This window comes from Mustelus asterias, chromosome 9 (genome assembly GCF_964213995.1).
Source record: "Mustelus asterias chromosome 9, sMusAst1.hap1.1, whole genome shotgun sequence".
Classification (NCBI taxonomy): Eukaryota; Metazoa; Chordata; class Chondrichthyes; order Carcharhiniformes; family Triakidae; genus Mustelus; species Mustelus asterias.
In genome coordinates, this window is record NC_135809.1 from 131,235,374 (window position 1) to 131,261,613 (window position 26,240).

Below are 26,240 nucleotides of genomic sequence, written 5' to 3' on the forward strand. Positions count from 1 at the left end.
ATAAATACTAGTTGTTGTTGTCTGGGTATACAGAGTTATCAACTCTGACCAGAGTCTATAAACTTCCATCTGGCAGCTTTCCTCCTTCATTTGTCAGTATAGTCAACTGGTGCTTCATGGTAAATTATTACAGTTTCAAAGAATTCTACTACCTGTATACTATCTAAGCTTAATGTTGCAATAATGAAGCTACTACCACATTGGAGCTGCTTTATTATTTTAGTTTCAGGCTGTTCTTCAATCTCTATGTTTAGGTGGCTATTTAAACTTTACTGCAGTGGTCCGTGATACTATCTGATTCTTTCTATGAGTTATTCACTTGTGATCACTCCAGGTTGCTGTATATTTTATTCACTGCTATCCACCTCCCCCCAATAGCCCTCAATCTTCTTCCAAGAATGTGGGTAGGTTAATGTAATAAAACACCACAAAACATTTCCATGGAGTGTTATAAACAAAATTTGGCAACATCCAATTTTATTTATACAGCAACATTTAATATAAGAAAAAAATGTGTTGCAGGACTATTGAGGGAACAAGGTGAGCTGTGATAGGAGAGTGTCTCCCATCACAAGAGATGTGACCAAAGTCTTTCCCAAAAAGATCGGGTTAAGAAGTCCTTCAAAGGCAGGGAGATTAATGAGTGACAAAAGATTGGAAGTTCTGTAAAGTCCTGTCATGGTGGGTAAAGCATCTCTTGCAGAAGGTGAGCTGAAGAGTAGGACAGTCTTCCCACTTCCTTTAAATTTGACTTTTATGCTGAATTTTCCAGGTTTTTCACATTTCTTTAATTTATGTATTGAACAATGATGATTTATTTTTTTCTCAAGCTATGCCCAGTATACCTTCTAATTCTATCTTTTACTCTTGTTCTATGCTTCTAAAACTTTATTCTAACTCTTTTAAACTTTTTTTCTGCAGCCTAGCTATGACTGTAACACTACATTCTGCACTCTCTCGTTTCCTTCTCTATGAACAAAGATGTGCGGGTTAGGTTGATTGGCCAGGTTAAAAAATTGCCCCTTAGTGTCCTGAGATGAGTAGGTTAGAGGGATTAGTGGGTAAATATGTGGGGGTAGGGCCTGGGTGGGATTGTGGTCGGTGCAGACTCGATGGGCCGAATGGCCTCCTTCTGCACTGTAGGGTTTCTATGATTTCTATGATTCTATGAACGGTATGCTTTGTATAGCGTGCAAGAAACAATACTTTTCACTGTATGTTAATACATGTGACAATAAATCAAACCAAATCAAAATGATAAACTTTATGCAACACCTATAGCTTCTAAAGCCCTGATGAGACTGTACAAATAATGTGTTGCCTCTCTTTGATGACAGGACGCCACGTTTTGCATTGTGTTGCGTGGAGCACGCCTTGGCCAAGCTATCCTAAGTGATGTCCTTCAAGCAGGCTGCATTCCTGTGATTGTTGGGGATTCTTACATCCTCCCGTTTTCGGAAGTACTAGACTGGAAAAGGTATGCAATGTCTTGGAATTTCTCCAGCAGGCCGACTGCATAAAGCTGCTTGTACAAAACCATTTTTTGTTGTCTGAACCGTTTTGCTTACAGAATTTGTCCCAACTTGCCCTGAGATCTGTAATTTATAAAGTATTGAATCATAGAATCTACAGTGCAGAAGGAGGCCATTTGGCCCATCGAGGCTGCACCAACAATAATCCCTCCCAGTTCCATCCCCATAACCCCACATATTTACCCTCTTAATCCCCCTGACACGGGGAAATTTAGCATTTAGCTAATCCACCTAACCCACACATCTTTGGACTGTGGGGGGAAACCGGAGCACCCAGAGGAAACCCACACAGACACAGGGAGAATGTGCAAACTCCACACAGGCTGTCAAGCTGAGTCCAGAATTGAACCTGGGTCCCTGGCGCTTTGAGGGAGCAGTGCTAACCACATATAACTATGCAACAATTGATTAAAAGGTGCTTAGCTTTTATGTTTTCGAATATTTGAATGTTGGGCAAGATTCTAATTGGCAGGGAACACATGATGGGTGAAGTGTCACTCCAACTGAATTTAAGCCTTTCAGAAAATTGAGTTTGATTTTAAATTTAACTAGCTTCTTTAATCTGTTTCTACAATGAATTATGATATCCATTAACTGTGTGGTACTTGATTTTAATTTCCTCTCTTGCGTGCTCTCCCCTCCTCCCACTAACTATAGGCGAGCATACTGATATTTGGGTGTCTTTTTTGCCATTGGAGTGGTTAAATCTTTGTGTGAACGTACATTCATTTCTTTTAAAATGAACAAGGTTTCATCATTAAGCTAAATTGGGCAGCTGTTTCAAAATGATGGGCCAAATGACAGCCTCCTGTAAGATTTTGTGATTTTGATTTTTTTTTAAATTTGTTTGGGTTTTTTGATTTGTACATGAACCAGAAAATGACTTCTGATTTTGTGATTGAACTGTTAAAGTTTATCTGTTGTTTCTCAGACCTTCCAATGGTTTGGGTTGGTTTCGTTCACTATTCAAAGTGAATCGGAAAAATGTCCACTTGCTAAGTTCTTTCAGAAATCTTTTCAAAGTCTCTTTACGCAGATTCAAATCAGATTCTAAAAAGGAATTTGTTTTATCAAATCGTGTTAACTTTTTTAAAATTCAAAGCCACTTTCTGCTGAAATCAGAGCTGGTGCAATGAAAGCTGTATGCTTGGTCTTGTGTCTTTTTGCAGTTGTCCACAAAACACGATTGATAATCCAGAGAATTTTTGTGGTATTGAATCAGGCACGCAGCAAGATTCCAGGTTCAGTCCGTGATCCTGTGTTTGATATTGCTGATCTCAGCCCCGGTGTAGGTGGGAACAGCAGAATCCGCTTCATGTTCTTCAAATTGCGGATAGCGAAGAGCATTGTCGGGCAATACAGCAGGATATAGATAGGCTGGAAAATTGGGCGGAGAGGTGGCAGATGGAATTTAATCCGGATAAATGCGAAGTGATGCATTTTGGAAGAAATAATGTAGGGAGGAGTTATACAATAAATGGCAGAGTCATCAGGAGTATAGAAACACAGAGGGACCTGGGTGTGCAAGTCCACAAATCCTTGAAGGTGGCAACACAGGTGGAGAAGGTGGCGAAGAAGGCATATGGTATGCTTGCCTTTATAGGACGGGGTATAGAGTATAAAAGCTGGAGTCTGATGATGCAGCTGTATAGAACGCTGGTTAGGCCACATTTGGAGTACTGCGTCCAGTTCTGGTCGCCGCACTTTATAGGACGGGGTATAGAGTATAAAAGCTGGAGTCTGATGATGCAGCTGTATAGAACGCTGGTTAGGCCACATTTGGAGTACTGCGTCCAGTTCTGGTCGCCGCACTACCAGAAGGACGTGGAGGCATTGGAGAGAGTGCAGAGAAGGTTTACCAGGATGTTGCCTGGTATGGAGGGTCTTAGCTATGAGGAGAGATTGGGTAGACTGGGGTTGTTCTCCTTGGAAAGACGGAGAATGAGGGGAGATCTAATAGAGGTATACAAGATTATGAGGGGTATAGATAGGGTGAACAGTGGGAAGCTTTTTCCCAGGTCGGAGGTGACGATCACGAGGGGTCACGGGCTCAAGCTGAGAGGGGCGAAGTATAACTCAGACATCAGAGGGACGTTTTTTACACAGAGGGTGGTGGGGGCCTGGAATGCGCTGCCAAGTAGGGTGGTGGAGGCAGGCACGCTGACATTGTTTAAGACTTACCTGGATAGTCACATGAGCAGCCTGGGAATGGAGGGATACAAACGATTGGTCTAGTTGGACCAAGGAGCGGCACAGGCTTGGAGGGCCGAAGGGCCTGTTTCCTGTGCTGTACTGTTCTTTGTTCTTTGTTCTCCAAATTGAGGAGGGGGAGGTTGGAATCAGCCTAGGATTCTCATTACTATAGCAGGATATCAGGGTCTTGAGCAGCTGAGATGTTTTGTATATTTGAATATTATAATCTGCTAATGGTCATTGCGTACTTTCATACAGAGGGATCTTTTTTCTTCCCCTGGTTGACCAAGTGCATAGAATCTCTTTACCTTGCTTATGAGTCTACAAACAAAATAGCCAATTGAAATTGCATTAGCCTATTGCAGCGTGTAAACTCACTCCTCAGGAATTAACTGCAGTTACTGCTGATTTTTCAAATGCAGGTTGGCAAGACCAAGGCTCAGGGACCCCTGAGTGTGTATAGGTATATTCATAGAGTTTAATTACAGAAAACTATGTACTGTACACACACACAGCTGCTCAGTTTCCTGTTGTTTGTCTGGCTATGACTACATTACCTATTAGGACTTTGTTTAGTTTTTAAAGTTTATTTATAAGTGTCATAAGTAGGCTTACATTAACACTGCAATAAAGTTACTGTGAAAATCCCCTAGTCGCCACACTCGGGTACACTTATAAATAAACTTTAAAAACTAAACTTTGTTTAGTTTTTAAAGTTTATTTATAAGTGTCATAAGTAGGCTTACATTAACACTGCAATAAAGTTACTGTGAAAATCCCCTAGTCGCCACACTCGGGTACACTGGCACCTGTTCGGGTACACTGAGGGAGAATTTAGCATGGCCAATGCGCCTAACCAGCATGCCTTTCGGACTGTGGGAAGAAACCGGAGAACCCGGAGGAAACCCATGCAGACATGGGGGCAATGTAGCACAGTGGTTAGCACTGCTGCTTCACAGCTCCAGGGTCCCGGGTTCGATCCCCGGCTTGGGTCACTGTCTGTGTGGAGTTTGCACATTCTCCTCGTGTCTGCGTGGGTTTCCTCCGGGTGCTCCGGTTTCCTCCCACAGTCCAAAGATATGCGGGTTAGGTTGATTGGCCAGGTTAAAAATTGCCCCTTAGAGTCCTGAGATGTGTAGGTTAGACGGATTAGCGGGTAAATAAGTGGGGGTAGGGCCTGGGTGGGATTGTGGTCGGTGCAGACTTGATGGGCCGAATGGCCTCCTTCTGCACTGTAGGGTTTCTATGATTTCTATGATTCTACAGTGACCCAAGCCAGGAATCGAACCCGGGTCCCTGGCGCTGTGAGGCAGTAATGCGAACCACCATGCATTTCCAAACATAACAGCAGTCTTTCAAGAGTACTTCACTGGCTGTATCGCACTTGGTGACATTCTGAAGACATGAGGTTCAAAGTTTTAAAGTCTAAAAGGTTTAAAGTTCAAAGTTAAAGATATTAAAGTTTAAAGTTTTAACAAATCAAAAATAGCTGGAGCTGAATGAGAAGACTCCCAGTTCTCAGTGATATTGATGCATATGCAAGTCCATTCTCATTCATGATTTGATGCTTGCCTAATTATATTGCACAGATATAAACAGTTGATGCAAATGCTTCATGTGTGAGGATTTGCTTGTTGCCACGGTGTTACAATACTGCTGGTTTCCACGCAGTCATACACCCAGCACATATTTATGGTTTCAGAAGCGAAAGGGGAAAGTTGGGATATTCCTTCCATATTCATTTGTGTAAACCTAACCATTCCTTTCTCTGTGTTCATTTTCCAGAGCCTGTGTGGTCATACCTGAAGAAAAGCTTTGGGAAATGTACATTATTCTAAAGACTATTCCTCAGCAACAAATTGAAGACATGCAGAAACGGGTATGGCAAAGTGGATATATTGGCTAAAGATGATGTCAGTTGAAATTAGATTTGCACATAAATCTTTTATTGCTTACAATATCTCTATTCCGGTCATTGGCTATCAATTTTAACTTATGCTAAACGACAAGCACTTGCTGATACACACAAAACTGAAATACAATTTTAAATGATAATTGGAAAATGTGTGAATACAAATAGGTGAATAAAATGTGTGGGTGATATAAAATATTCTCCCAAATTTGAGGACAGAAACAGAAATATTCCAATTTTACTTACATGGTAAGTTTTGTTTGTGCACTACACCCTAATTTCTAGTACTTTAAAGCATAGAATAAGCTTGTTTAATTATGATGGGATTTATCTTTAGTTCTTACAAACAGTGTTGTACAGCATTAGCTTCACAGAAGGACTATTTCCCACTTGTAGAAGGTGCAACACCTGTCCCTTCACCTCCTCCTACTCACCATCCCAGGACCCAAGCACTCTTTTCAAGTCAAATGGTGCTTCACGTAAAACAGCTCTGAGGAAAGGTCATCCTGACTTGAAACGTTGGCCCTATTCTCGGTCGTGAATGTAGCCCAATCCAACACGCAAACCAGCCTCCCATCCATTGACTCTGTCTACACTTCCCGCTGCCTCGGCAAAGCAGCCAGCATAATTAAGGACCCCACGCACCCCGGATATTCTCTCTTCCACTTTCTTCCTTCGGGAAAAAGATACAAAAGTCTGAGGTCACGTACCAACCGACTCAAGAACAGCTTCTTCCCTGCTGCTGTCAGACTTTTGCATGGGCTTACCTTGCATTAAGTTGATCTTTCTCTACACCCTAGCTATGACTGTAACACTACATTCTGCACTCTCCCCTTTCCTTCTCTATGAATGGTATGTTTTGTCTGTATAGTGCGCAAGAAACATGTGACAATAATAAATCAAATCAAGTCACAGATACTGTCAGACCAACTGAGATTTTCCAGTATTTTCTGTTTTTGTTTCAGATCCCAGCATCTCCAGCAGTTTGCATTTTACTTCCCACTCCTTTTTTGTTTTTTGATTTAGAAGAATTAACTCTCATTTATCTAAGATAGGGAGTGGGATAGCTTGATCTTGGTTTCAGATAAAGCTCGGCACAACATCGTGGGCCGAAGGGCCTGTTCTGTGCTGTACTGTTCTATGTTCTATGTTCTAAGACTTTGTCACAATCTCAGGATATCCTAAATCACTTAGAAGATTGTTCCTTGAAGTGCAGTGACGGACTAGGACGGCACGGTGGCACAATGATTAGCACTGCTGCCTCCACAGCGCTAGGGACATAGGTTCGATTCCAGCTTGGGTCATTGCCTGTGCGGAGTTTGCACGTTCTCCCCGTGTCTGCGTGGGGTTTCCTCCGGATGTACCAGTTTCCTCCTACAATCCAAAATGTGCAGGTTAGGTTGATTGACTATGCTAAATTCTCCCTCAGTGTATCTGAACAGGCACCGGAGTGTGGCGACTAGGGGATTTTCACAGTAACTTCATTACAGTGTGAATGTAAGCCTACTTGTGACTAATAAATAAACTTTAACTTTTTACTTCGTTGTTATCCCGGCAAACAAGTCAGCAAATAAATGCAGCGAAAGACCACAAAGAGCAAATGAATTTTTTTTGATGTTGAGGGAAAAATTAGGACCACGGTTGCCTCCGTGTCCCTCTTAAGATAATGCAAGATTGTTTACAAATACGTATGGAGCGGGCAGGGCCTCACTTTAACATGTCTTCATGGACAGCATGGTGGAACAGTGGTTAGCACTGCAGTTTCACAGTGCCAGGGACCTTGGTTCAATTCCGGCCTCAGGTGACTGTGGAGTTTGCACATTTTTCCTGTATCTGCGTGGGTTTCCTCTGGGTGCTCCGGTTTCCTCCCACAGTCCAAAGATGTGCAGGTTAGGTTGATTAGGTGGGATTATTGATGGTGTAACCTCAATGGGCCAAATGGCCTCCTGCACTGTAGGGATTCTATGATTCATCAGTATGATGGTACCTCAAAAGGTGCAGCTCTCACTCAATACCATAGAAAAGTATTGGATCAAATGCTCAATCCCATAGTTTGTCAATCTTCTGATTCAGAGTTTGGAATGCTACCACTGAAAGAAGCTGACATTTATCTTGTAACAAAGCCAGGGTCTTAAAATTTGCATTGACACTTTATTCAGTTGAACCTGAAGAGGCTCCTGAAACAGGTCGTTATCACATGTCTACATTACAACAGTAACTACACTTCGAAAGTTGTAAAGCTCTTTGTCAGGCCCAGTGGTGGTGAAAGGGGCTATATAAATCCTTGTCTAAATTTATAATTTTTTTAAAGCAGAGGGGTTATGTGATGTTTCCTTTTTAAAAGCACATGGTGTAGCGTGGTCCTCTACTTAAGATTATTTTCTCTCTCTTCTGCTGTTCACTAAAGTAAATAAGCCCAAATGAGCATGGGCCCCTCTTACTGTTTCATTTGCCAGCTGCGTTTCACTAGTTGTTTGTGTATCTCTGGTGCCATGGGCAGCTGGAGTATATTGTTCAGCATTTTTGAGCCACATCTCGGCTCTTAGAGCAGCAGAATTGTTGTTTAATGACAGATTCAAAGCTTGAGATGTGTGCTGGCTCTCAGGCAGTGTCAGCACCTGAAGAGAAGTTTTGAAGGATCTGAAAGGTTCACAGATTTCTTTGTATTTTTAAGCACAACTCTTAATAACCATCAACATCATTTCTGCAGAAAGTAGTGATCGACTGAATGGTTATTCTTAAGGGCTGCTATCAATTGAAAGTAAAATTGCCAAAAAATGCACACTGCAAGATCATGCACTGCTTGGTGTGAAATTAAATGAAATACATAAAATACTCAATATAAGGTCAAGAGATATTAAAATGCAAGTGTTGCAGCAATAAGAAATCTAAAACAAAAACAGTAAAGAAGCTGGAAATGTGCAACAGGTCAGTCAGCATCTGTAAAAAGGACAGTATACTATTCGGATGCATATCCTGAAAATAGATCTGATAATAGATGAGCGGGCGTGTTAAAAGAAAAGTGGGAAGTTAACGAGACCACAGGAAGTATCGGTAGAATGATGCAACAGATAATCTGAAGAAATAATCGAAAACATTAAAGGGAAAGGGCACTACGGAAACAAAGGAAGCTTGGCCATCTGGAGAGAAGATAGTTGCAAACTTGCAATTCATGCCTCACCCAGTTTCCATCTCACCAATCTCTTATGTTCTCGCATTTGCTTCAAAGGTCGCACTTCCTTGGATATTTAGACATCTTTTGTTTCTTTAATGTTTCTGTATGTTACTTGGTGGCAATAATTCCATACATTTTTTCATTGATGCTTCCTTTGGGGTTTTTGTTTTTCTGTTCATTTCACCTTGCCTCTTTAAACTCATCCCTGTATGTTGTATTTCACTTCTGCTAAAGACTCTGTACTTGAACCGTTGACTTTGTTGTTTCCTCAGGTGCTCATTGATCTGCTGTGTGTTTTCAGCTTTTCCAATTTAGAGAGATTGAGCTGGATTTTGCTGGAAGCATCATCCCTCAGTTAGACTTGCCCCTGCATCTTTTAGATGGAATCATTTTTGAAAGTGTGTACTGATAGCAATGCAACAAGGGAAAGGGGGTATCTGGGACCCAAGGGAGCGAGACAACTAACTGTGTATCTTTTGCCCAATCACGTTGAAGGATTATGAAATTAACAGTGCAGGAACTGAGAAGAAAGTGCAAATTAAAGTGGGTGAATTCCATAATAAATCAGGAACAGAGACGGGAATTTTCCAGCCCTTCATGCCAGTGGGATCTTCCGGTCTTGCTGATGTGAGATTTCAGTGGCTTGTGAGCCCCGTTGCAAAGTTCAGGCTAGAGAGAGAATGTTAATTGTTTCATTTTTTCCCCTCTCAAACCAATTAAAACATTTTCAATTTTAATAGTGACTTTTTAAAAAACTCCAGCAATTAATATCTGAAGAAATAAAATGAATAAGTACAGCGCTAAAGAAGTAAGTCAACTTGAAATTGTTGACTACTGTCATTAACAGGATGGTTACTTTTATAATGACAATAGTTAATTTTCTGAGGTGAGTTACTTTCTATTCCCAAAAAAAACAATGTCACACCAATGTGAAAGAGTCAGCATAAAGTATTTTTCATAAAGTTAATGATGGAATCACACAACTCAAACAGCAACCTTTTGTTAGTTACAACTGTACACGTGCTCCTTGCCTGATGTGATGTACCATTTCGATATAAATACTATAGACTGCTATTAGCCTCACTGTTATTTTGATAGCAAAATCTGGTCCACTGATGTTCTGTGTTGGTCTTGTAAGCAGGTTGAGAGGAAAGACAAGAAAAATAATCAATTGTAACTGTCAGGTTGATCATCTCATTCTTAGTATTCCTTTGAGCGGTGTTTGAAATCGTACACACATTTATTTAATGAAGGAAGATTGTACTTTTTCTATTGTTGAACCTTCAATTTATGAAAAGCAGGAGGAAAATAAATGTATTGGGTTTGTTTCTGAGATTCATTTTTAAATGGCATTGCCATCTTTTAACATCCTCATGACAAATACTGCCTCTGACCAGGAAAGGAGGTGTGTGTTCTGTGTGAAGACTTCCAGGAAGAGCCTGGATAGCCTTTCTCCTTTAACTTTGCTTCCCTCGTTGTAAGGGGTTCTCATTTTATCTTCTTTCTTCTTTGTCCGGATTCTCCCTAATGTGGTTTTATGCTGTATCTCAACCTTTTTGTGCCTTTGGCAAGAAATGCACCTACAAAAATCATTATATTGATGTTTGGATTTGGAAAATGTGCATCCTCTAAAAAAAGTTATATTGTCCTTTTGTATAGTAGTGAGAAAGTGTGTGTACGTATACTCTAATACCTGCAAAAAAAGATGGGATATTTTTGGGCCTTTGAGAGCATGCAAAAGTCTGTTTAAGAATGTGGTTTCAGTTTATTTATTAGTGTCACAAGTAGGCTTACATTAACCAAAAGAGAAAATGCTGGAAAATCTCAGCAGTCTGGCCACATTGGTAAGGAGGAAAAAAAGCTGATGTTTTGAGTCCAGGTGACCCTTTGTCAAAGCTTTGACAAAGGATCACCTGGACTCGAAACATCAGCTCTTTTCTCCCCTTACAGATGCTGACAGACCTGCTGAGGTTTTCCAGCATTTTCTCTTTTGGTTTCAGATTCCAGCATCCGCAGTAATTTGCTTTTAGGCTTACATTAACACTGCAATTAAATTACTGTGAAAAGCCACACTCCGGCGCCTGTTCGGATACACTGAGGGAGAATTTAGCATGACCAATGCACCTAACCAGCACGTCTTTGGACTGTAGGAGGAAACCAGAGCACCCGGAGGAAACTCACACTGATTAGGGAAGAAATGCAGACTTCGTGCAGACAGAGACCCAAGGCAGGAATCTGCTGTGAGGCAACAGTGCTAACCACTACCACCATGCCACTCCCTCTACCATTATATGGATTATACCATTTGTTTAAAAAGTCTTGGTGAAAGAGACCGGCCAGATGTGAGATCAAATGGCTGTAACCTTCTCTAACAGTTAACTTTCAGCCAGAGTTTTTTTCTCTCACAATTTTAGAACAAAATGTTCGAATGAACCCAAAATGTTTCAATTTTTGGCTGATTTTATAACTGCTCAATTTGCATTAAAGTCTTGTTTTTGACTGTCCGGACAATAGATTAGTTGGTTGTTAACCTGTAGAATTTGTAAGTATGCTTTCCAATGGTACAGTACAGTAATTACAGTTTTACTGGATATGCTTTACTACAGAATAATTTGTACCACATTGGCTTAGTTTGGCCTCCATGGGCAACAGATGCATAGGTGTTTGCGAATTACATATTTTGTACCTTCTTTGAGGTTGCCCATCTGTTTCTAATCTTCAGAGTAATATTATTAGTGTGCTTGAAAAACTTATCGGTGTATATCTAACATATTCCAGTGTCATTCTATTGTGAAAGACTTAGCAATGGATAGATTATACATTTGGGACAAGTTTCCTAGCCTCAGAAAGACTTTGAACACTGCAACTGAATAGGACTGATGTCTGCCATTGACTTGAGACTATGAAACTGAACTGAGCTGGTCTGCTGGTGTTTATGTTCCACATGTGCCTTCTCCCATCCTTCTCTTCATTTCTCTCTCTCCTACTGATCTAGCTTTTCCCAAAGTAAAGTTTATTTATTAGTCACAAGTAGTCTTACATTAACACTGCAATGAAGTTACTGTGAAAATCCCCGAGCCGCCACACTCCAGCACCTGTTCAGGTACACTGCGGGAGAATTTAGCATGGCCAATGCACCTAGCCAGCACATCTTTCGGACTGTGGGAGGAAACCGGAGCACCCGGAGGAAACCCATGCAGACACGGGGAGAATGTGCAGACTCCGCACAGACAGTGACCCAAGCCAGGAATTGAACCCGGGTCCCTGGCGCTGTGAAGTAGCAGTGCTAACCACTGTGCCACTGTGTCGCCCCTATATGTGTTGAAATTTACAGATGACACCAAAATGGGGATTGTGAACAATGCTGAGGAAGATCACCCCTCAACAAAAACAAAACCAAGAAACGTGCAGAATGAACATGCATCTGGCAGATTAACATACCAATATATAATTCCCTGTTACAATTCAAAGCTTCTATATAATTTTCTCACTCAACAGTTTCATATCAGTTCACTTAAGTAGATCTTCTCACTTACAATGCTCCTGTGTTTTTCCCTTGCAGAGCGGTGAAAACCAGAACTTGTGTTCATATAGCACTTTTAATGTAGGAAAATGTCCCAAGTTGGATGTTGATACTTAGCCAAAGAAGATGATATTAGCAAAAGTGACTTTCTTAAAGTTTAATGTTATTAGTGTCACAAGTAGGCTTACATTAACACTGCAGTGAAGTTACTGAGGGAGAATTTAGCATGGCCAATGCACCTAACCAGCACATTTTTCGGACTGTGGGAGGAAACCGGAGCTCCCGGAGGAAACCCACGCAGACACAGGGAAGGCATGCAGATTCTGCACTGACGGTAACCCAAGCCGGAAATCGAACCCTGGTGCTGTGAGGCAGCAGTGCTAACCACCTTGCCGCCCAGTGGCTTTAAGTGACTTGAAGCTTCGTCAAAGAACTACATTTCAAGGAGAGTCTTAAGGAAGAAGAGAAACCAAATGAGAGACTGAGAAGTTCAGAAATGGATATAGGATGTGGACAGCTGAAGTTTTGGCTGCATGAGTGTGATGGAAGGAGAAGGAGATGAGCTGGAGTCTAACATGAGGGGAATGCATGGATTTAGGAGGGTATTAGGGCTGAAGCATGTGACAGAGATCAGAGGTCTGAAGCCACTTTCACAATGGAGAATTTAATTTTTAAAGGCCCAGTAGGCCTTGGTTTGAACCTGACAACCAGTTCAATTTGCTTGTTATGTAATGAATTTGCAAAACCGATCCCCAAAAACCCATTGTGAAATGCTGAGGGGACACAATAGGTAGCAGTCCAATGATGTGCGGGTTAGGTTGATTGGCCAGGTTAAAAATTGCCCCTTAGAGTCCTGAGATGCGTAGGTTAGGGGATTAGCGGGTAAATATGTGGGAGTAGGGCCTGGGTGGGATTGTGGTCGGTGCAGACTCAATGGGCCGAATGGCCTCCTTCTGCACTGTAGGGTTTCTATGATTTCTATGATGTTGATCAAGGTTTAATATCAGGCCTGTGCAGCAGTAGCAATTAGATTTTTGGCTAGCAAGGAACCTTACCTTGGGTATGTCAGACATTTGCGGTAGTGATAAAAGCCAGCATCAATACTTGTATTATTCCTTTAGCTTGTAACAATAAATTTCTGATTAATCTGTTTGGTAGCAATCAAAATGAAAGTGTTGACAAGCCGGGGGAAACAAAATGGAAATAACTCCCACTTTATTGAAATGAGCTACTTGGATGTTTAAAGCCTAAAAGTGTAAAATAGAATAGCATAAATCTGAGGTGCTCATTGGCTAACAAGTGCAAAGATGAGAGCAAAGCTGAAGGGTCATTCCTTTGCTGAATGAGAAAAAAGTGAGTGAGGAAAAGAAAGATTTCTGAACCTTGTGCCAAAACAGGTGCATCAAGAGCCAGTTTTGGGAGACACCATTCTGTGCCAAATAAATCTGAAAGACAGTCAACCTGACCCTGGCGAGTGCTTGAAATGGCTGCTGCGGTCCAGTAGTTGTTTTAGCCAACCCACCCACTTGCCAACATTAGAAAGTGATGAACGAGGCTGGAGCCTGGCCTGCTCTGCTTGAGATTCTTCATTGGCCGATCCAGCCTGAGCATCAGCCCTTAATGAAAAGTAGTTTAGAACAAAAATGTAAATTATTTTTCTGTTGAGTCAGGCTAAAGGAGCTGAAGTACTCGTCCGAGTCCATTGCACTTGTGATTAGGCCTACTCAAAGATGTGCAGATTAGGTGCATTGGCCGTGCTAAATTCTCCCTCAATGTACCCGAACAGGCGCCGGAGTGTGGCGACTGTGGGGATTTTCACAGTAACTTCATTGCAGTGTTAATGTAAGTCTACTTGTCACACTAATAAATAAACTTTACTTTACTCTTATGTTTGCTCCACCCCACCTCTTCCCATCGCAGGCTTTACTTTTGGGCTGCGATTGGCAAGTAAGCCAATGTTCATTGTTTGAAAATGGGCGAGCTGTCTGCAGAGGCATGAGCGGTGCTGGCAGTTCTCCCAAGTAATGATACTGAGGCTGTCTGGCCTCAGGTCTCCCTCCCAGTTGGGGCATGTGCTCCATGTGTGCCATCCGTTTCAGTCCTGTAAATGGGCCTGAAGGAATTTGAACTCTGTCTGTTTTAGATACAGGTATATTTCAAACACTTTACAAAGTTACATATGTGTGTACTACCAAGTCTGCTTGCAGCTGCTTTTCTTTGTGAAACATTGGTCCCCTACTTATAAATTCTGGGGGCCCTGCAGTTATTCTGTGGTATATTAACACATGAATGCTTGATCTTCTCATCTGAAATTCCTCGGTAATTTTGGTGAAAGTGTCAGCTCATTTATTTTATGATGGCTGGTCCTGCTTTTGAAGTGGCAGACAGGAATTTGATGGCTTGCATGCTTGTATCCAAGAGCATAATTTTAGAATGAAATTGTTGAATCTTCAACCTCTACTGTGCCTTGGCTAGCAATAATCCAAAATGCAAGGCTAACAACACTTTACTTCCTCTGCCCTCCATTGTAGTCACAGAACATGATCAGCAAGTATATTTTTCCCACTGTTTTCTACCAATTATGATTCATTTTATGAATCTGATTTATTGCCATTAAAACGCTCTCAATTTTGACTATTATGAATAGTAATCTCAAATTCTAAATTAGTTTGTGCATTCTTCAGATAGACTTCTAAATCTGATCTGAAGTAGAAATGAACTCTGACTCCTTGTACTTATGGTCACTTCTAACCTCCAATCAATCTTTCTTTTGCAATCTTTCTTATCTCCCTCATTTGATTGATAATAGTACGGTTAGTGCTCTTCTGAACTTCCCTCTTCGTCCTGATACTCCCGTCTCTTCATCCTAATACTCCCTTCTCTCTGTCCTGATACTCAAAATATTCCATCTGACACGCTGTTCCTCCTCCTTGCATCCTCAGCTGTGTAAAGTCAAGATTCTTTACACTATCTCTTTAATCACAACAACAAAAGAAAATCGGAAATGCAGGAGTTTCTTTTTAAGTGAAACGGTATTAAGTTTGTGGGGCACATTGCTGGCACGGTGCTGGAGCAAGAAGCTTTAACAGGTTTCGAGAACAGGCTACAGGTTTCTGTCATCAGTTCCAGGGTCGTTAAATATGTATCGCTGGAACACTGGATAAATGGAACAAGTCATCTCCGGCTGTAAATTGTTTAATGTAAATCGTTCTCCCACATCCATCTCATTATCTGAATCCACAAAGGTGACCTAATACTTTGAGGCATAATTCCTAATCTCTATTTTATTTCATTTTACTGCTGACCCGATGCATTTACAGTTGTACTACTTCACTCTGTGATGCCATTGCGAGCGACAGGGATCAGAGCTCTATTCATTCCCCAGTCTCAGTGTGATACTTATCCTTATCACTTAGTTTCTCATTTTCTTTGCGGATTTTAGAACCGAAAAGGGCTATTTCATTCAGAACAAAATACAATACCCATTCTCATCTAGGCAATTTCCTTTAGCTTTATTTTTTTCTAAGGCATGCACCCATTTCAAACAAGCGGGGATGTACCTCGAAGCTGGAGACTTCAAACTCCCTTTAAAATATAATAGAACATGTTTTCATGTTCCTGTTTCTGAAGTTACTGAAACACCTGGCTACAGCCCCAATGATTAAAAATGGGTTTGGATATTGGCTGGCTCCCTTCTGGATCCTCCTCAGCTCATGTTTCTCGGTGCTTTATACCTGGATGATTCAATAAGCCCACGTTAGCAAGACAAAAATCTTCCATTTTTAAAACAATGCAATAAATCATGCTCTTTCTAACTTCAAATTCTGAGTGGCAATTTAAATTTGTGCATCTAGTTTTTACTGTCGACAAGGTTCAGCATGGGATGGCACAGTGGTTATCGCTGCTACCGCATAGCACCAGGGACCCAGGTTTGATTCTGGTCTTGGCCGACTGTCTGTGTGGAGTTTGCACGCTCTCCCCGTGGTCTGCGTGGGTTTCCTCCAGGTGCTCCGGTTTCCTCCCACACTCCAAAGATGTGCAGGTTAGGTGGATTGGCCACGGTAAATGTGCAGGGTTACAGGATAGGACGGAAGGAGGAGGGGCCTGGGTGGGATGCTCTGTCGGAGGGTTGGTGCAGACTCGATGGGCCAGATGGCCTCTTTCTGCTCAGTAGCAATTCGATGGTTAGGTTTTCTGCATTGTGCATGGACAAGTACATATGTGCAGACAGGTCTCGGCGGCCTCCTTGCGTTGGTAGGAGACACTGTTTTGCTGGTTCGGTTTTTTCTCATTTCTTTCTTTGCTCCTTCATGGTGTATTTGAACTGCTGCTGCACAGCCATTCACACCTCGCCGGTTCTGTTTCTTTTCTGCACCCATTGCCACTGCCTTTGGCCTTTTGTGCCAGAAATCTTTTGTCATTTAATCTGTCTTGCCCCCAGTCCTATCATGGACATTCCCGTTTGTTCTTCTTCACCCTCCCCTGCCTCCCTTGCCCTTGCTCGAAACCTATTACGTTTCTATTTTTCCTCAGTTCTGATGGAGGGTCATCGACCTCTGTTTCTCTACACAGATGCTGCCTGACCTGTTGAATTTTTCAGCATTTTCTGTTTTTATTTCAGATTTCCAGCATCAGCACTGTTTCGCTTTTGTACCATTGCCCCATCTAATTATCTTTCGATTACTAAGTATAATTTAGCAAGTTTGATCTAGATGCTTGAAATCTTAGTGGTTGAATACAAATAAAATGAGATTTTAAAGTACAGCTTCGACTTTACCAGTAAACCACCTGATATTTTGCCAAATTCATCAAAAAATGAATTAGAATAGGATTTAAAAACATTTGCAAAATATATCCTCTTGTTTTTATCTTGGTTTGGGGCTTGCCTATTCTCATTCCAATTGATATCCATATTAATGATTATCGTGGATTTATAGCAGGTATTCAGATTTTTGCTTTGTGTTCATTTTAAATTTACAATCCTTATATCCTCCTGTGCTATGGGAAGTGCTAGATTGCTTCCTAAAAATATACTGATTAAATTAAAACACAATATGTGAATGAAAGTTGTTGAGGTTAATGCCAATCTGTTGGTTATTGGGAGCTCCTGGAAGGAACAGTTGCAAGATGAATAGTAAGAAATATGAATTGCAAGAATTTCTCTCTCTGACTGAAAACAGATTTTGCATGTCTGCTGATGATGTATTGTGTTCTGACAGTACTTCATAAATCCTCAAGTGGATTGTGCTTTGGAAAAATGTTTCGGTCTCAAGTCAAAGTGTAGTGGTGTAATGCATTTATCATGTGACAGGGTTAGAAACGTCCATTTGAAGAATGAATGAAAAATGGTTGGTATCTATCAGCACAACCTATTTGTACTTTTCGGGACATCTTGACATTGGCATTTTGTGTGAGGAGGAAACATTTCAACCCACCTTGACGGCTCAAATGATTGAGAGATTCACATTGTGTATTCACCTTATTAGCAAAGGGTTAATTTGCAGGAATAATGCTACTAAAATACAATGAACGTTTCTGCTAATATACCAAACAAAGTTCTGTCACTTTATTACACTGTGATATCATAGAATATCTAATGGCTGCATTTAAGTCTGCGAAATGCTTGCATATACTTCCTCAAGTTTTAAACGTTTGTGTTTCTGTGGAAAGAGATCCATGGTACTTCTATGGAAATCCTAGCTTAGGTTATATCTCTTCAGGGTAAGTCACGAATGAATTTGAGTTAATTTGTCTAGTCTGCTGGATGTCAAAGCAAATTCAAAAACATTTTTCTACCTTGGTGCACTTGAGAAATATCACTGCCAGCTATTTTTGCCAGTAGTAAATTAAAGAGGATGAACAAAAACACATTAAAACAAAACACTTGAGAAACGGGGGAGTACACAGTTAATATTATCTCTTAGTTTAGGTTCTCTCATCTGTCCTTATCACCTATGATGGAAAACATACCATCTGCCTACCTCCTGTGTCTGGCTGCCATCCAATGCATTTCAGCTGATAAGGCCAGATGGGGGGAAAAAACTCATCAGGAAAAGTCATGTGCACATAAAATTATGGATCCAAACACATCTTTAAGGAGGCATATTAGTGGGTGAGATTTCCCTTTTGCTTCTGTCTAATTTTGATCAGTGCAGTTGTTAACTGTTTACAGTGCTATATGTGCAACAACAGTTTACAAGTGTTTATTTAAATATTTTAAGTCTGAAGCTTAACTCCACTGAACAAAATTAATTAAAAAGAAACAGATTGAAGCTGAAAATGATCAACCGCATGCAATGACCGTTCTGTAAAGTTTCATGGGTTTTTACATTTATTTTTTCCTTCTGAAGTTAAAAGGTTGCAGCTCCAAAGGTGATAGCTGCCTTCCGATCCTTCCAACAGCAACAGCTGAGTTCTTCATCTGTTCAGCCTAGGCAACGTGTGGTGGCAGGCTGCTTTATCATGATGGGCATCGCTGCCAATCCTGATCCTGTCCTCACTCACCTGTTAGCCAGTGTCACTGGATAGCAATCAAACTAGATACGTATGCTTTTTACACCCTACTAAGGTCAGAGTTTAGTTGTAGCTGAAAGCATCAGGCAATGAACATGATTTTGTCAGAAAATTAATGCTTCCAGTTGATTGAATTAATTGCAATTCTGCGATCACTCGAGTATTTCTGTTTTGGCTGACGTGAACGATATTTTTAAAGTTGCCACTGAGTGTACTTCTGAAATTGAATTTGCTTAATTCGTGCCCACAACAGCCTTTTGTATGATCTTATTTTAAATTACAATCAGTCATTGTTATCCACTACCCGGAGCAAACTAAATAACTTGTTTCCAGCAGGATTTCTGGTCACTCCTTCCTCAAGTCCTTTGCTGGAAACAGGCCAAGACATTGTCGAGTGCTGTATGTTTTTTTCCTTCTCTGTGAAATTAAATCTTACAGACTTTTAAAATAATTAATGGATTGATGGAAATATTGATGTCAAACATTTCATACGCTATAAAAGGTATCTTTTATTTACCAGGTACTGCAAAATTGCAGCTATATTTTGTCCTGAGTGTTTGAATTTTATCCAGGAATTTATTACATATGTTGTTTATAGAGGTCAGCTATAGCATTACAGTCGTGGCACAAGAATGTAATTGAACAAATAAATCATTCAAAATCTTTTGTGTTTGTTAGTTGGTAACTTTATCAAAAATATGTTGAAGCAGAACAAATTCTCCCGGCAGTGCAGCGGGCCGGGAGACTCGAGTGGAGGCCGTTTAGCGGGTTCCCCGCTGGGTGCCACAGCCTCCGCGAGTCTCTGGGCACCGGATTTCCGGCGCTGTCAGTTCCACGCCAGAAATTGGCGCTGTATAATGTATTTAAATTAGAATTTGCATCTCGAGTCTCCCCTCATTGCCGGGAGTATTTCACTCTTTACAATAGCTCCCCACTAACGGGGAGCTGGAGGCCCGACCCCACTGGAGTGAAGGGAGGCCATTGAGGTCTGGGGGAGTCCCGCTGCCACCCTGCACTCAGCGGTGACAGAGGGAGGGAGGCCAGCGATCGGGACTGTGGGGGTCGGGGGGGCGTGATCGAGTCAGGCCAGTGGTGTGGTGGTGTCAGGGATGGCCCAGACACATCTGGGAGGCGAGCGATTGGGAGGCCGGCGGTGTGGGGCTACTACGCATGCGCTGATCTCGGCTCCAACAGATCGGCACGTGCTGAGTGGGCCGCTTAGCGCTTTGCTGCCGGCCTCTCCAGTGGGAATTGGCCCTGCTCCCAGCTTTTTCACGAGATTAACGCTAGTGCACTCTGCAGTGCTGAGTGTGGGAGATTCATTTTGAAAATCCCCGCTGAAAAAAACAGTGGGATTTACTCCAGTTTTTACGCAAATTCAGCACTTCGAATTTTTTGGGAGAATCCCACCTGTTATTTTTATCAACAGTTTGTCCCCGATGTGCAAAACTGATGGCTGCAGTGTTCACAGAATTGTGACAGGAAAACATGGAGATAAGGACATATTTGTTTATCATCCCAAAACAATTATCTAGAAATTGAAGAGCTGGTTCAAAGAGATAATGTTGAATTGAGAGAGAAGCTATGAGTATGTAATGTTAAAAAATAAATCTGATCTGAAGATAGAACAAATTGTCAAAATGATATTTTTTTTAAAAAACAGATTAATGACATTAATGACATTTTGCAGTCATGAGTGGCAGGTTTTGATCTGCTAAGTGTGTTGTTTGCTGCACTAATATTGCACGACTAGTTTCTGACCCTGTTTTACACTGCCTGATTTTAATTCTGATTGCCCTGCCTCGAGGGGAAGTCTGCCTATGGGAGGTTACGTGTGCATAAAATACTTCTCCCAAGCAGTCTGACTATAAATGTTTAGAGAATATGCCCACTCATTTAAAAAAAAATCAAATCCATTGCAGGTAGATTTGAAAAATTGGCCAGGAGATTGTTCTGAGTCGGCACGGTGGCACAGCGATTAGCACTGCTGCCTCCCAGCGCCAGGGACCGGGTTTCGATTCTGGCCTTGGGTGACTGTCTGTGTGGAGTCTGCACATTCTCCCCGTGTTTGCGTGGGTTTCTTCTCGGTGCTCCGGTTTCCTCCCACAGTCCAAAGATGTGCGGGTTAGGTAGATTGGTCATGTTAAATTGACCCTCGTGTTCGGGAGATTAAGAGGGTAGATGTGTGGGGTTAAGACGGTAGATGGGTGGGATTGTGGTCAGTACAGACTCGATGGGCCAAAATGGCCTGCTTCTGTATTGTAGGGATTCTATGATCTATGAGCCATTTGATACCACATTAAGAGTTCTTTTGGTTCCCATAGGACTGTTTTGGCTCAGAATTAACATACCAGTTTAGCTGTAGCTGCCCCCATTTTTAGTGTTCACCCATAACTGTGTACGTGATAACTTCAATGCGACTGTGAGGTTGCTTATAAGTGCAACCACCATAGCCGTGTTTTATATTATGTGATGTAGAAGAGTAAAACAGTGAGGAAATCTGTTCTACAGAATGGCCTTTTCTCCCCAGATCCAGGCCTGGGCCTGACGAGTCATACCACCATGGTTGTAAAGCAGAAGCAGCTTCAAACTGACATTGAAATGATGTGTATAACCATAGGCAGACTAATATGAAATACTAAGTAGCTGGGGCTGGAGTTAGACTTAATTTTCGGATAAAACAGTCTCTGAATAAAAAAACGTAGATGTTGCTCATTATCAGGTTATCTCGGTGATATTTTTATGCAGTAAATGTCTGGCTCATGCAGTTACTTTGATTTCTCACAATATTGCACTCTAACTATATTTATGATGTGGAGTTGCCGGTGTTGGACTGGGGTGGGCACAGTAAGTAGTCTCACAGCACCCGGTTAAAGTCCAACACGTTTATTTGGAATCACGAGCTTTCAGAGCCCAGCTCCTGCTGAAGGAGCAGCACTCTGAAATGCTCCCACTCACCTGACGAAGGAGCAGCGCTCCAAAAGCTCATGATTCCAAGTAAACCTGTTGGACTTTAACCTGGTGTTGTGAGACTTCTGACTAACTGTATTTAGACAAGTCTCCATTCCTAGCAGCACAAACCACGAGCCTCCATTCCTGTGATGGAGTTCTTGGTCGCATGCCCGCTGTTGTATCTGAGAACTGAGGAAATCTATTCAATTGCGGTTGACAGATTTAAGGATCAGGCAACTATAGATCTCAAATCTATGAGTGTATGGTGTGAAATGCTGTAATGCTATGCTAAATCAAATTGTAGCACTACCCGTTCTTCCCGCCACCACCTTGTCCTCTACTGAAGAGGAGTCTTGTTTTCATAGATACAACAAGTCTAACAATGTTTAAGTGTGCTCGGTCTCTTCAAGTGCAAGTTTTAAATCCATTCTTTAAGGGGATTGCTACATAATCTAGTTCATCTGGGATTGACTGCAGGGCTTTAACTGCAGCTTACCTTCTGTGTACAAAATCAATCCCCCTTGAACAAATATTTCAGTTTCTGCAAAATTGCTATATCATCGATTATCTGTGAAGTGAATAGAGGTAAAACAGACACTGCTTTGGGGTAGCTTTGAAGGAGAGGGCAGACAGCAGCTGATATAGGCCATCACCATAGGAACCAGCACTCTGACTCAAAATGAAGGGAAAGTTGTAAAAGGATCCATTATATGCTTTGCAAGTGGACTCTCAAAACAGATTTTTATTGGGCAGTGGCTCCTGCTTTAGTAACCTTTGGACCTTACAGCGCTCTGAGGTGCTAGAAAGCACCTTATTTTGCCTTTGAACTCCCGTCTGTGGCTGCATGGGCAAAGCTTTGCAATTAAATCCGTATATTTTTCTTGGAACACACTCTCGGCAGGGTGACTGTTGTAAGGGAAGCTGATATGAGTCCCAAACACTGACGTATTTAAAGATGATACCCCAGAGTGTTGAAACGGGTAGCATTAAGTTTCAGACACTGTCCATCATGTGTCAGAACGTGGCACAATTCCTTCAATTCAAATCTGGCACATTCCTAAAATTAGAGTTTAAAATTTAGTTTGTTTTTAATAACTGTGTTTTCATTTGGGAACACACCTTTTTACATCATTTTCATTTTATACTGTGTAAACTTTGCTTGTCGTGACTATCATGTATTTATTAAAGCACTTGTGTAACTAGCCTACATTTCTAAATTTGCGAATGCTCATCTGAAGTGGATTTTGAGATTTTTAAAAATAGATTGAAAGAGATAGATTTAGGGATGAAATTTAGAAGAATAGGAGTGCCTCTGTTGGTGAGCTGAAGGGTGGTAGGTGCACATAAGGAGATATAGAGCTACATAAAATTCCAAAGCGAGGGTGGAAAAAATGATGAGGTATTTATAGACTAGGACAAGGACTTAGCATGGGCCATCGTAGGTATAGAGTTTCAGCTGTAAGGCCAGCAAAGAGTGCACTGAAGTAGTCAAATCTGGAAGCGATGTGGTATGTGTAAGATTTCCAGCAGCAAAGGGACAAGCAGTGCAGTGGAGACAAAGGAAAGTAATTGCAAGTGGAGTGGAGTTGAAAGCTCAGTTTTGGGTCAAACAGATGCCAAAATTGCACAATCCTTTCAGCCTGGAGAGAGTGATGGAAGGCAAAGACATGACTTTGATCTTTCCACTGAAGAGCTGGACGGAGTTAAGGCTCACCTGGCAATTAATTTCAAATTTAAGTGTGCCTTTACGTGTTTACGTCAAAACTAATGTATGATACTTTTACTGACAAAAAAATCTGGGTATTTGCTGTTTCAGATATGTAAAAAAATTCAAAATGCCTGAATCGCTTGTAGACAGTTCCAGCTTTGACACATATGTTATCTTATAAGCAATTTCCAGTTGTAATTGACCATATGCTGAACCCTTGGTTCCTTGTTAAACTTTGAAATAGTGTCCAGAAGGAAATGCATCCTGCATGGCTGTAAAAGTCCATGATGTTGTGGCGCCAGTGAAGTGGACCGAAGGTTTTTTTTCTGTCCAATTAAAAAGAAAACATTTAACTTCCCAAATCCATTCTGGTTCTTCAGTTGTATGAAATTAGCATTGCGTACAGTGTTCATATAGGTTTCATAGATTTATTTATTCCACAATAATTTGACATAGTCAGTTTACATTGCTAATTATAATAGTCATTGGACAATGCCAGTGTTGTAATCATGTAAATTTCTTCACTGTAACATTACAAAGCTCTTTCTGCAGTGCACTTGCAAATGATGCTCAATGCAAACCTAAATACCGTGTTAGGGTTATCAAAATATTTAAGTTTGACAGTGCCTTGAATAACACTACTATCTTTAACAAGATTTTTAATGTATTGTGTCTCTTTAATTCTTAGATGCTTGTATAATGGCACAATTATGATTTTCACAATAAAGGGGGTGGGGGGATGAAAGGGAAAGAGGAAGAGCCTTTGTGTCCTAACTTACTGAAAAGCTTTGTCGCACTTTGAATTGATTGACATGACCAGATGTATGTAGGAGCTTTGGACTAGCAGTGGTCCAAGTTTTAATGCATCTATACCTGTCTGTGGTCATGTTTCAAAAACCCTTCTTCTTTTTCCTGCTCCCCAAAAAGAGGAATTTCCCAAAGCAGTACCCATGGTATCTGCAGGTTCTGTCTGTTTTGCACAAAGTATCTTGAATGGTTGTGGCACAAAAGTTAAATTCTAGACTTGCAATGCCATTTCAGCTGTAGAATCTCCTGCAATATCTTCGCTTCCCCACATTATTCCCCCTGGAGTCCTTCAGGGGTACATTCTTGATCCCTTCCTATTTCTCAACCACATACTGTGCTTGTTTGATATTCAATTCCGAATGAACCATGTTTTCCTTCAATAAAACACTGAGAAAATTGAACTAATTTTCTATGGCTGCGACACAAACTGTGATCGCACACCACCAATTCTATCCCACCTCCCTCGCCACCCTATCACAGTGAAGTAGACAATTCTCACCCCCCCCCCCCACTCCCCCGTCATACCTTCAGCTGAAACCACTTACTTCTACACCATAGCTCTGATGAAGGGTCATCCAGACTCGAAGCATTAGCTCTATTCTCTCTCCACAGTTGCTGTCAGACCTCCTGAGATTTTCCAACATTTTGTGTTTTTATTTCGGATTCTAGCATCCGCAGTAATTTGTGTCTATCCATAGTATCATCTGTTTTGTTTCAGCATACCTTCTGCTGAAACGCTCATTTGTACATTGTTAACTCCAGACATGACTGTTCAATCCTCCCATGGCCAGCCTCCCATCCTCCAATCTCCATAGCAGCAGAATGTTGGATGACTTGTTCTAAGTTTCTCACTCATCACATTTGTGCTTGCAGATCCCTTCATGGCTTCACTCCTTCATATGTCTGCTTTACAATTCCTCACAAACCCTGTGTCATTCCAAATCTGAACTCTGTGTGCATTCAACGAAACCTGTGTCTCCCCACTCTCCCTCAGGGGTGGCTGTGATTAGCAGTTCTATATTACACTTCCCTGCAGCTTTTAAGACCCTCGTTAAATCATCTCTTTGACAAAACCTTTTTGTCAAAACTCCGAATGTCATCATTCTTAACTTATTGTCGAGTTTCTTTTTGTCTGATTACCTGGTAATATCTCCTCTCCATATAAGCAATAAAGAATGTACTTGCAGCATTGCTTACCTCCAATGGAATTCAAATTCCAGACGCCCTGAAACAGACTAGTAAACCACTCAGTTCAAGGGCAATAAGAGATGGGCAGCAAATACTGACTTTACCAGTGATGCCCCTAAATGATTAAATATGGCTATTATATTTCACAAGATGATGCTGTTTTAATATCCATCTCTTGGGAGACAAATTTAGGGAGTACAAATTATGATCCAGGAATTTGAAATTTCCAATACTGCCACAATGCAGTCTTTGATTTTGTCTTATGTACTGTGGGAGGCCAAAATCTTTTCTCCGGGACCAAATATCTCATCTATGCCTTGTGAAAGGCTTAAAAACTGGGTAGGCAGCATAAATATACCAAGGAGAATGTTGCATAAAGCCACATTGTGGGCTCAGTCCAGTCAATGTTGGAAATATAGTCCGACACTAATTAAATATTCTTTTGACCGATGCAGGTGAGAAATTATTTTTGTTTTATGAGACCAATGTTTTTATGGCAAACATATCAATCTAAGCAGCCTATGGCCAGGAAGAATGGAAAAACAGTATAAATGGAGAGGGATGGCAGAACCTGGGTGTCCTGGTACATGAATCATAGAAAGTTAGTCTGTAAATACATCAAGGAAGACAGTAGGAAGACAAATGGAATGTTTACTGCAAGAGGAATGAAATATAGAAGCAGGGAAGATTAACTGAAGGACATTGGTGAGACTACATCTGGAATACTCTGCACAGTT

The 26,240-nt window shown here is 41.2% G+C and overlaps 1 protein-coding gene across 9 annotated transcripts in view; it reads left to right on the forward strand.

Moving 5' to 3' along the window:
- Positions 1 to 26,240, forward strand: part of ext2 (exostosin glycosyltransferase 2) — a 180,245-nt gene that overhangs the window by 77,954 nt on the left and 76,051 nt on the right. For all 9 annotated transcript variants that reach the window (XM_078221034.1, XM_078221030.1, XM_078221029.1 and 6 more), the window contains 2 exons: positions 1,338 to 1,477; positions 5,511 to 5,604. In XM_078221034.1, coding sequence (XP_078077160.1) covers positions 1,338 to 1,477; positions 5,511 to 5,604 — 234 coding nt within the window. The remainder of the gene's footprint in view (positions 1 to 1,337; positions 1,478 to 5,510; positions 5,605 to 26,240) is intronic.